General features: G+C 41.9%; 1 protein-coding gene across 1 annotated transcript; it reads left to right on the forward strand.

Annotated features, from left to right (window-relative positions):
• Window positions 1-379: 379 nt before the first annotated feature.
• On the forward strand, window positions 380-4,686 carry LOC309570806 (uncharacterized protein C13orf42; the record flags this gene model as incomplete). Its single annotated transcript, XM_082277818.1, has 3 exons — window positions 380-790; window positions 3,511-3,658; window positions 4,445-4,686. The coding sequence occupies 3 exons, from the start codon at window positions 380-382 to the stop codon at window positions 4,684-4,686; spliced, it is 801 nt and encodes a 266-aa protein (XP_082133944.1).
• Window positions 4,687-12,627: the final 7,941 nt, after the last annotated feature.

Below are 12,627 nucleotides of genomic sequence, written 5' to 3' on the forward strand. Positions count from 1 at the left end.
AACCCACGAGCACGCAGGAATCGTGGGAGAGGGAATTCCTGCCTCCATGTTGATGCTTTTTATGGGGAGCAGACGCCAAACAAAAGATCAAAGCATGATATTTGACCTCCTTAACTGTATTTTAAACCGAGGAAAGGACAAAGCTCTTTCACTGACACTAATGGAATAGAAAAGACATTTCTGCATTGCCATCATGCTCCTCACAGTGTGCTAGGCTGAAAACAATTAGTGCAGCCATCGGCTTCTTTTTTCTCCTCATTACAGCAGTGGCAGAATTTTTGTCTGCTAAGGGCAAAGGTAACAGCTGCTGATTACCAGATCTAGTGTTAAATTAAGGAGCTGAAAGAGGAAAATCATAAAGGGGAGGAAGTGACACATTATGTTCAAAAAGATCCATTCTATCTTTCACCCCAACTCCCAGCGAAGAAACGTGACAGATGACATCCCTTACTGTGATGGCTCAGGTTCTGCAGTGAGACTGATCCGCAGCACTTCTATGTACGTCCTTGCAGGTGAGCAGGAAAAAGTTAGCGAACCACTAAAAAAATGCAGAAGTACAAGCAGCATTGACTCTTGCTTTCAGCCAAAAGAGGAAGACAGAGACTGGATGTACTCTAAGACTCAAGACTGCTTGAAGTACCTACAGGATCTGCTAGCCTTGAGGAAAAAATATCTTGACATCAATAACATGAAATCCATGCATATGGCTGCAGATTCTCCAGCGTCCACAAAATCATCCAAAACTGGAAAAAAGTCATTTCTTCCACTTCCTTCCAAAGAGTCTTCTAAGGTAATTTCCAAGAATTTTTGCCATGTGCTTAGTCTTAAGCAACAAAATCATTGAAGCTGTATGACCTATACTGATTTTCTGCTTTACTGGTTTCAGCCAGCTGTCATTTTACTGTTGCATCCTTTGAAATGTTGTTAAATACCTTATGATTCTTTCTAAGTAGTGTAAAATTAAGAATGAATGACTGGTCATGGAAAGAAATGTATATGCCTATCCTTGGTGGGGGTAAGGTTGCGAGAGAGAAAATAGGAAAAAGAAAAATTATGAGAGTATGGAAAACATGTTATGAAAGAGCAAGCCCTGACAGATTACTTAAGTACCTTGGAGTCCTTCACTATGATTATTTATAGCTGTTAATGACTGACAAATGCAGTAATCCCTGGATTTCCTGGCAGTGTTTTTATTGACAAAATCACTTACTCAAAATAATTATAAATTCACTGAAACAAATAGGATTTTTTTTCCAAGTAGACAGTTATCTTGCCAATGCTACATTTAGCATCAGTGCAAGCTCTACTGGTAGGTAGGCTGTGAGGCATGAGGAAATCTTAAGGGTTCCTTTCTCTGTTCATTAATAACTTGCTGGGTCATTTCTAGACACTGTAATTCTTCGCCCTTTGCTGTAATGATACTACAAAAATAGAACTGGAATATCATCTTTGGTGCAGATTATTTACATGTATCCTAGAAATAAAAGCTTTTTAGGTTTGTATGTCACTAGACAGTTCAGTGGTTACTTTGACTCTAGACTTGATTCGGTGAGGGCAAAGCAAAGGACTGCAGCAAGTGGGATGATCTGTTTAGGTAACACGACCGCAAAGATGACTTCGACAGCAGACTCACAGGTTATCCAGTGCAGTCCTTAAACTGGGTAATAATGTGATGGTGGGAAGAAGGGATGTATGGCTGAACTTACTGATTAGGTCAGGTTGACTTTAAAAAATATTGCTGCCATATTTAGATGTTCTGTCACAGCAGAATATCAGAACAGTTTGTGAACTTCTGAGATTTGCTGCTGAAAACACTGCTTAAGAAAAATACCAAAAGCTTAACTTGTTTTTTGGCAAACAATTGGATTTCCCACAGTCTGAGGCTAAGAGTGCTGTCATCTGACTATGGCCAGCTAGCTCCTATGTATGAACAGTGCTGGTACTGACTGCCATGTTCACTCCGTGAGCCATCCCTTTGGAAACAGACAGGAACAGGAGCAGGATATGTCATCCATATGAATCATTCTCACCAACACAAATGGCAGTCACAGCTGCAAACCTCTGGCTTTGTAAAAATTAGGGAGAGGTCAAGAAGAGTTTTACAAGATTCAGACTTTTCTTCTTACAATACATTTTATGTTCACAGATTGCAAGGTTTCTGTTATCACCAGGCTTGAATGGTTTTGTCCCAAGCTACCTGCTCTTGTTAAATTACCTGTCAGTGGAAATTCACTTCTTTCTCTAACCTACTGCATGATTCATGGGAAGGTAATTTGTCCAGACAAACCTGTCCTCATGGGAGGTTTAATCCAAAGATCCCTGGGTCCTGGACTACAGACTGACCATGGATTCAAAATGTACCACCTGTGTCTAGTGGAAGAAAAGAATAGAGAGGTGGGTAAGATGCTGAGAGCACATAGGCATTTCTTTAAAATGCCTTTTAACCAATAAGGGCTTAGTCATAATAGCAGTCACTATTTCCAGTAGATGTGTGGTAGCAGCTATCTTTTAGCACTTCTGAGGATGTCAATCAACCCATAATGTCAGGAGGGGAATCAGCTAGTTCATCTCTCTGCCTCCACAGAACAGGGAACAGGCTGGTCCTTCAGAGGTGTGACATATCCTTTGCTCTCACGTTTGAAACCCAGGGTAGCAATTTTCTGACTTGGTATTGCAGCCTGACAAAACACCTGACTTGGACTGGCAAGGAAAATATATGTCCCTTCATTAGGCAGAGCCTGGCAGGAATTATTCATCCCATATGTACCTTCAGGATCACTAACCAAGGTATTATGACTGCTTCAGCAGTTATAGATAGGCATTGCTTTTTTATCAAGACAGGCTTCTAATTTTAAACTGTGTGGCTTTCCTGCGGGAATTATCACAGTGTTGAATGACTCATATTTTAGTGCACACCCTCCTTTTTCATTTCAAAAAAGCTTCAGCAATTTAGATCTGGATTAATTTCACCTAACCTCGGCATTTTAATAAGATGCTTAAATTAGTAACGAAGTTACCCCACAATTCCTTTTCAGCTGAGAGAAAGAGCTGTCTGCAGAGGAGGGTTCAGCCTACTTAAGGCCTGACTCATCTTCTGAAGGTACTGGAGCCCAGCATTAATTACAGCAGGAACCCTGCATGACTACATTGCTCTTGTGTGCCTCATTAGGAGCCTAGTGCTAGGCAGAATAAATCTGGCTGCAAAACCCAGCTGTCACTTAGTGACCCAATTGAGTGGCCTGGTACATGGATTCTGAGGGATTTTGTAACACCTGGCTAGTAGTGCCTGAGTGGAAGATACTTGGTGTTGAACATGTAACAGGATGGATATCTGTTAGACTGCTGCCCTGCTTTCTTTGATTTCTACACTGTGGAGTAGCCTGGACTTGTGTTTCTTTTCTGACAGCCTGAAGTACAGCATCAAATATATCTTTCTTATAGAGTTTGCTCATTAAGAAATCATTGTGCCCAACCCTTGGATAACTTTTTTCTCTTTTGTCTGATCAACAGGCATCCATGGAAAGAAAAGGCCCACAGTCCAGTTCAGATGTAAGAGAAGCAATAGCTTTCTTTGACTCAGTCATTGCAGACCTGGACTCAGAGAGGTGGCGGAGAGTTCCTGACATGGATCTGCCAAATGTGGATGTTGATTTTGATGGTGCGGTATAAACCAGCTAAATACGATGTTTTTTGGTGTGCAGAGGGTAGAGGGAGGAACGGCATTGTGAGATCATGCTTGTTTAATTAATGGACACAATTGTCCTCTAGTTTTGCCTCCCAAATCTAGGACTGTGAAATTACAGTAATACACCACTTGTTCCCCGTTGACTGGGTGCAACTATTTTATGTGTGGTCATTACATGGCAAAGGTAGCATGTGTAGTATTGAAATAGTGCTTGCCTTCTGCTCAGGGCTGAACTCCACCCTTGCATCGCTACTTCAGGCTGTCTTTGGAGAAGTATAAAAACTATAAATGTATTTTTTCTTCTTTTTTTTTTTTTTTGAGAAATGGCTGGATGATTCCATTCCAACTATCAAAAGAGAAATCATTTAGTGATTGGCTAAATAACTGGAGGTTTCCATCAGAAAGGATGGGATTGCCCAAAGAAATGAAGATGTGCCTATCTAAGGTCATCATCTCTCCTGTATAACCAGTGGAGGGATACAGATATTTCTCACCTTTGCTTCAAGCTAAGGTGAATATCTGAAGCAGGTTGTTTTAGCTGTTCCCAAGGAGCATGTCTGAAGGGACTAGCTCTCAACTACATATTTATGCTGCAGGTGCTGAAATTCTAGATAAGATGAATCCCATCCCCAGTGATATCCTGCAGAGAAACCAGGTTTGTTTCTTGACCTTACCTCCAGGAAGGACCCAGCAAACACCCTGTGCAGATAAAAATGTCTCTGATGAACTGTTAATCCCAGATTATCTTCTGTCTTTCAGTTGCTACCAGTACAAGTGAACACAGTTTGCATTCAAACTGGATCCTTCGTGCTCCTCGGAGATACTCACAAGATACTGCCCAAGCAGCTAAGGCTGCAAACCAATCTCAAAGAAACAGCCAGCGGAGAACCACTGGCTCTAGGAAGAGGTTGGAAAGGCATCCCATGTACTTGCCCAAAGCTGTGGAAGGGGCATACAGCACTTTAAAATTTAAGCCTAAAACACGCAAGAAAGAATGTTGAAAGAAGAATATTTGCTCTTCACTAGCACATACAAAATAGGGCATGTAAGACCTGTACTTTTATTTTTTTTTTAACACTGATCCATCACTTACACTCTTGAAGTGACCTGTGCAGTCACCGAAGTTTCTTCATGGGGGACGTATTTTAAGCCATGACTATTCCAATGTTAGACTCATACGAGGGTTTAACTCATCAAATTTTCTGTGCCTAACAATACTGCTTCGTCATTCAGCTTGGGGGGAACTCCAGCTTGACAAGCCTTTTTTTTCAGTGCTGTTATGGGAAGCAATGATTCAGAGATTGCCTGGTGCAGTAATTTTTCTTCTGACTCCAGTACTGCAAAGCAGTTCAAGGAATTCAGTGAATATGTTGGAGCTTTTGCAGCAGTGTTTCCAATGTCAGAGCAGTGAAGCAAAAATTTCTCCTTCTGTTGCTTGTGCAAATTTGTACGTGCCATCATTGACTCTATGTTCTGAGAGTATACAGCAGCACCGAGATACACTCAGTGTGTGGTACAAGCAGAAAAGAGCTACAGTGAAGGAATCAGCATTAGAAACTCATGTTTGGAGGAATAGTGTGCTCCAGTACGTTTTGTACTCTGCTTGGAAATGGCTCTTGTTGGATACATCAAAGGATTCACTGCATGCAAAAATGTATGCAACTTTTTTCATATGGTTACACCATGTGCTAATTTTCATCTATTTTAACACCCAGCTGATGAATCTAGACATCCCAGTGTACACTAGAAAAGCTTAATGTCATGGAGAACATTTTATGAATAAATTGGAACAAAGGTTGTTCTCAGGGGCAGAAGACAACTTGCAGACAAAGCCACCACACCACCTTTGGATAATACCCAATATTTGGAATTCTGCTACTTCATCATTAAAGACAGTATATTAGGACAAATGCAGTCTGGAAGTGTTCCTCTTCATCTTAGAGGTGATATGTATTCCATGTGATACTTGGAATAAATAAGACCCATGCTCTTCCTGTTTTACTCAGCTCATACTTTGTCTTAAGTATTTGCTAAAATGTTTGGGATCAAGCTTTTGCTTTCTCTGATTTTTTTTCATCTGGCATTGTTCACTTGGCGCTGGACTATGACAGATGGACCATGGCAGCACTGGTATGACCAGCTGGTCATTTGCTAGTGTTTTCTTGTTTCTATGATCAGTAGGTTTTGTGTCCACAGGCTTGTACGAATTTCCTAAGGCACTGGATCAATATAGCCCATCTGATATACCAAAATGTCCATAAACTTGCGCCCCCACCCAGAACATTTGGCACATGGCAATTCTTGCTGGTTTGTGTTCCCAGTCTTTGAGACTGAGTTATTCAAACAGCGCTTCTGCCATGGGTTGCAAGTATCTCTCTGAACTTAATGATCTGGGCCACTTTCTGTCATAAGATAGGAAAGTGCCAAAAAAACATATGTTCCTCCATTTAGAGCTGGCATCTCCGGTTCGGTTAAAGCATTTTGATTCTTTTCTAGTGATGTTTGTGATGGGGAGGGAAGAATTGTTTCTGTAGCACTTTAATTCTAGAGGTGCTTTTGCTGCTCTTGGCCTACGTTGCATCCTCTTGAAAATGACTAGTTTAAACAACGTAATTGATATGTATTCAAGAAGAGTTTAAATAAGGTCTAGGTTTTGTCTCCCTGCTGTTGGTTCTTCTCACAATAGTCTGTAGTCTTTATATTGTGTTGCTCCCTTTGTACCTTCCCAGTCCTGTACTGACTGCCCTGGGCTGAATGCCTTTAAAATTGTTCTGCCTCTGAATGTGATCATTGAATGCCACAACACCAGGTGGGATAACCAGAGCACAGCATGTTCCAAACACACCCCTAGGTTCTGGCATGCCTCAAGGCTGCCATTCTGTGTGTGTGAGAGAAGGGGGTCAATGCTCAAAACAGTACATTTTTGGCAACTGTGTCACCCTGAAACTCCTCTCCAAACAGAATTTCATACTGAACTTGCTGAGGAACATTTTTACTGGGTGTGTGGGCATCTTTTTGCTACTAGAACCTGAAACATGGATGGGTGCTGACAGAAAATCTCACCATCTTGTTTGAGGTACTAGAGCAGAATTAGGCATGTGCATAATTAAAATACTGATGAAAAGAAAGAAGAAAAGGATTCCAATGTTTTTCTGCCCTGGGCTGTGTTTCATGTTCATAGTGCCAAGGTTTTATGCATTGGAGTAACCGATCTCTTTGCTATTGTTTTAAGAATGCATTTTGATGTGCAGAACCAGACTGCTTCAGCATGTGTGACCTTCCCTGTGACCTCTTCTCTGTCCTTGTACAACAGAGACATCTCTGCTCATCTGGCTGTGACAGAGGGTGGGGGTGGCCCTGCTGTCCAGTATACAAGCTTCGGTGTGAAATTGGGTTTGCTTTTATGAATAAGGGACAAAGGGGGGAAAATCAGATTCATAATTTCAATTTGGAGTCTGTGATTAATTTTTTCCCCTTTTCTTAAAGGTCACTTCAAGCCAGTCATCATCTTAGGAAATTCTAATTAAGCACGTAAAATAAACCAGTTTTTCTCTGAGAACATGTTCTGTCATCTGTCCCATAAATGCAGGCACCTTCCTTCTAACATATTAGCCCATGTATGCTCTCCACTGAACATGGCTCAGCTCCAACAGAGCTATGGAGAACAGTCCCTGCATCTTAGGGTACTCTGGGGAGGTGGGAGCTGAGGGTTCAAGGGTCTTGTGCTACCTGTGCTAGAGCAGGCAGTTAAGCAGAAAGGGAGCAGGAGAGAGGAAAGGGGAGTATCTCCATCCCCAGTGTCAGCTGCCTCCTCAGAGAAGGATTTAGTGTGGATGGCAGCACCCTCTGTATTAGCCCAAGACAGAACCCTGCCCCTGCCTAACACTGGCTCACCATAGGCAGCTTTCCACACAGTTTCCACGAGAAGCTGGTTGCCCTACAAATGTGCTCCCCATCTGCTCTGAATCATTCCCTCGTGGCTTTGTAAGCAGAGATCTCTGCATGGACACTGAAGGGATTCTCTCTGCCATGGGAACGTCCTCTAAACGACCTTGCTGCAACATGTAGTTATTTTCAGGCATTGCAACCTAGAAATTAAGCACCTACTAGAGGTGTTCTGACAAATCCAATCATACTGAAGAGTTGTTCATGACCGGCAGAGCTGGGTATGACCTAGATCTTTTGCAGAGATTGTTAGTGAGCTCTTTCAGCCATGCCCCCAGGCCATGGCAATGAAGTGCATCAACCAGGAGCTATATCGATCAAAGCCGATGTGTGTGAGTGTTCCCTGCAGCACTGATCCCCAAAAGCTCTTTCCCAGAGTGCATTGAAATAATAGCCAAGAGCTTTAGAAAAGGATCCCTTATTTTGTTGTTTCAAATCAAGCTCAGCTGAAGTATTAGGGTATGTCAAGTCTCTCTAGCTTGTGTCATTGCTGAGTACTAGCTCTGAAGGGCCCCTGGCTACAAATTTCTGTGACGCCACAGCCCCAGCTGTCTTTGAGAAACTAAAGACACTGTACAAGAATTCAGCAACAGAAGAGAGGTGAAGACTGTTGAAGGAATCATGTCCTGGATGATTCAAAATAATGTTGTCCTTTTGTGTTGAACAACTCAGTGTAATCGCAATGCATGTAAGCGAGGTGAAGTTATGAGGGTCTTCAGCAGAAACAGAAGAAATACAGGCAGCTAATGGAAAGTTGGCAGCTGGACAAGATGTATGCTCTGGTTTGAATCTTGCAGTGCCATAAAGTTACAATGAAGGCAGAAGGTGTCAGCATCGCCTTGAGTAAAGCAGGAAGTCCTCCAAGGTAATGCATAGAAAAATACACGGTGATCTGCTGCTCCAGCTTTGAGGGGGTGTATTAAAAATATTAGATTCACACCTAGTGGGTGTCTTGGAAATTTTCACGGCTGTAGGGTCAGTTTGTTGTTCTGCTTGGGTAAATTTGAGAGAGTGCCTGCTGTGATTTCGTGGTGGAGCAGGTCCACAAGGAGATGAAAGCAGCACGAAGCTGACCTGTCACAGCAGGCTGTGTTTAGGAAGCTTTTGCCACCTTTTTGGCCTGTAGCTCTGAATTATGCCCGTGGTAAAGAGAAACCAAGCTGCATAAAGTCAGTGGAATGACTCTTTACATATTGTGAGTTTAACAGGTAGAAAAACATGTTCTGGAAGAATTTTGAGGGCAAATCATAACAAACAAGCCCAGCTGCTTCAGACCAGACTGAGAAGCAGAAGCTAAAGCCTGTTATTTGATTAGCATCAATTTAGTGCATGGTGACAAGTTTGCTGCTAACAGACTTTCCATATTAAAATATTGTCCATCTTTTATAAGGCAAGACCAGGCATCACCACCTGAATGACTCAGTGATTACGATACCCTGACTCCTCACAGAAGATGAGGTAACTTATTAGTGAAAATATAAAAAGAATTGATGGCGTTAAAAGTGATGTATTCCACCCTTTTATTAAAGTGAGATTGAGAAGAAAGCAAGACTTTACCAAGAAGCTTATGAGCACTTACAGGGAGACTGCTTGTGACACCAAAGTAAAATGTGTGACTGAGCAAAAAACTTCCACTATTAAGTGCTGGAGACTGTCACTTACAGCATCAGCTCTTGAAGATTTCTGGAAAGGTAGCTCAAACTGTGCCTTGGCCACACGGTGGCAGTTCATTCCCAGCTATTCTGCAGCCCTCCTATTTCTGTGAGCAAGAGAACTGAGAATGAAGTAAAAGGGAAGTTTTTTCCTACTTCATCAAGAAACAGTCAGTGTGTATCTGTTATTCACTTCTGGGCTCCTTATTTCCCAGGCAGTTGTTTGGCAGTTTCCAATCAACATTAGTTCTTTAAATTAGTTTACTTTTCCAGGGAGATTATTTCCTTAGGATATAAATAGCCATGACATCATAGGGGACACAGAGACCTCAGTAAATCATGTCTGAGATGGTAACCACTTGCCTTTGACTGTGTCTGGAAACAAATGGACAAAGTAACGTCATCACCAGGAATAATGCACTCTAAGGTACAGAAAATACAAAGATGAATTGAAAATAATAAGCAGAGGAATTTAAGATTCAGAAGTTCAGTCTTGAGATAGGTCTGAGCTAAGGATTCTGGCCTGATTCTGGAGTTTCTTCCAAGGCCCAGGAGAATCAATATACGAGGTTTTCAGCTTCTTGGGGCCTGTAATGATGTTATTCCAGAATTTGCTAATCCAGGCAGTTTGGTTAGTCAAAAACTAACCTGCTCCTGCTCCTGCATCAGCTGCTGCTGTGTCTTCCAGGTATATGTTTATATTTAGGGCATGCAAGCTAAACTTCTAGAATTTTTTTCCTCTGTTTTATGCCAAAATACTAATTTACAGGGAAAAAAAAGGAAGATGTCTTTGCACTGCTTATGACTACAAGTCAGCAATGGCGGATTTAGATGGCTCTGTGGTCTCAAAATGTTCTTGCTGATAAGTTTCCCTGCATTAGAAAGGCCCATCAGCTCCAGCCCTGCTCGCATACAGGCTCTCAGTCTGTGCTTGGTTGTGGCTTGATGTGACACTGTGTCGTTTTTAACTGACAAACACTGTCCCACCATCTTCAGGTATTTGCATGTGGAACAGCAACAGGAAAAGGGGCTTGATCAAGAGCAAACATGCTGTTCCTAAGTTAGAGCTAGCTTTAGTATTACTTCACTGAGAGAACTGATTCATAACATTCTTACCCTTCAATAGCTTCACTTTTCAGTTTCCAATATGCAGAATTAATTTTACCACCCTCACATCAGGGATACAGATCATTCCTGTGCCAGGAAAGCAAGGAGTTTGGTGGAAGGACTCTGGTGCAAGCAGAGCTGACCTGTAATTACAGTTGAATAAACCCAAGTGAGTACACTTGGGGCAAGATTTGCAGTCACCCTTAGTGGGATTTTCAAAAGGCACGTAACTAGCATCAGTGGGAGTAAAGTGACTCTGACAAACGCACTGGTGCCTGACTGCTTCTGGAAAAGCTGGTCTGGAGCCAAGCTTGAGCAAACACAGCTCCACTTCTAGGAATTAAATTAGACTCACGAGAAGTCCAGAATTAGCCCAGTCTGTCTGCCTCTAAGCCTACTAACTTTAAGCCCTGAAGTTGTGTAGTTCTGAGAGAAAGAGGTGTGTCCCACACCTCCGTCAGATTTCTGCAGCCCTTGCTGCTCTCTTCCTGCAGGGCTGTGGTTGTTACTGATCTTCCCACTTAATTTGCACCCCAAGAATTCATTGACAATGTTCTTCAAAGTTCAGTTACTCACAAAATCAGAATTTCTGTGAATGCTGTGTGAATTTGAGAAATGCTGTTGCTCTTATATTCACACAGGTATGTCCAAGGGGTCTTACAAGAGGCATTCAAAACTGACGTACTATTGAAAAAAAAAAGAGATGAAGAAGAAAGGAAACTCACATCTTCTGTGCCAGAACAGCAACAAGCAGGAGCAACTTGATTGCTGCAAAGAGGAGAGAGCAGAAGCTGCAAGCAGAAAGTCTAACCCTGGTGAGCTTCTTCCAGAATCACTGTTTAACATGAAAATATGCAGTGAGAGAATAAAAATCCAACAGCAAGCTTTGAATGTCAGATAAAAATGCCAATTGTTGTATGGTTTTCCAAAAAAAACCAGTTGCCTTCCACTCAAATTTGGTATGATACCCATTAATTTCCTCTTTTTATTTTGTCAAGAGTTTGGCTATATAGGTTCTAAAAGGAATCAAATTGCCCAGAGATTATTTTCTTGTACATGTCTTTAGTCACACTCTTGCTTCAAAATTTACTTTTCTCTTTATGGAAACTTGAATTTTTGATGTGAAGAATTTAGGACTGAGTGTCAAAATGAGTAGAACTATTAAAAAAACAAGTGTACACAAAAATGAGGGCACTGTTGTTTTTTTAGGGGCTAGCCATCACACTTTAACTAGCATTTCATGAGCTCTGCTTCTCCCTTTTTATTCCTTGAGGTACAATATGTTAGTGTTTTCCCTTCCTTTAGTATGGATTTATCAATTCATGTCTGAAATCTCATTATAGAGACCTTTGGCAAAGAGAACTGCAAAAAACTAATGTGTTTTATCCTCCAGAAGAGAAGTACTGGTCCAAATGAGAATTTTTGTAATGGGGTCAAAAGGGGTTAAAATCTGATTACTTGGTGAGAACAATTATCAATAGAATTGGTGCCCCAACAGCTCTGAAATTCACAATTATAATTAATTCTGAGCAGCTTGTGCCAAAATTCCATGCTGAGTCATATCCCCATAGAAGTTGAGTGACTTGTGCTCCGTGCAAATCAGGAAAGAACTCAGAAGAGGGAAAGGCATCTCCCATCAGTGGTGACAGATTCATTTGCCCATGAGATTAATAATGCCTTTACCTATTGCCAGGTTCACCTTGCCTCTCTGGGATTTCGTGTGCCGAGTGTCATAAAACAGACTTGTTCCTTTGGACAGCCTGTGTCAGGAGGCAGCAAACAGCTGACAGAGACCCACTTGGCTCGGTGCTGACCCTCCACCCTCTCCTGGGTGGAGGAAAGCTGTGAGCCAATGCCACACCAAATGTCAACAATCCCTTGAGGGAGATGGCCTTGACTGGAAGAACTTCCTGAGCCAGGGAAGGGGACTCTGTGTGACTCGCCCTGTGCTGTGGCATGGGCTGGGAAATACTCTACTGGGAAACTCATGTGACTCTCCTCTCCACAGCCCTGGTTCATCGACAGGAAGGATGATTTCATTAATAGACCACAGAAAGTACATTTTGAGCTCAAAAAAATACTCAACGAGTTCATAGCATGTCATTAACTGAGCTCATAACTTTTGGGGCATGTTGTTATTCAGCAGAAATCCTAAGTAACAGGCCCATGGCAATGGACAGCTTAACAGCAATGATACTTAGGTAAAAATGAGTAGTTAGGTTTCTCACTAGTAATTTT

The sequence above is a fragment of the Coloeus monedula genome (assembly GCF_965178545.1).
Source record: "Coloeus monedula genome assembly, chromosome: 3".
Lineage (NCBI taxonomy): Eukaryota > Metazoa > Chordata > Aves > Passeriformes > Corvidae > Coloeus > Coloeus monedula.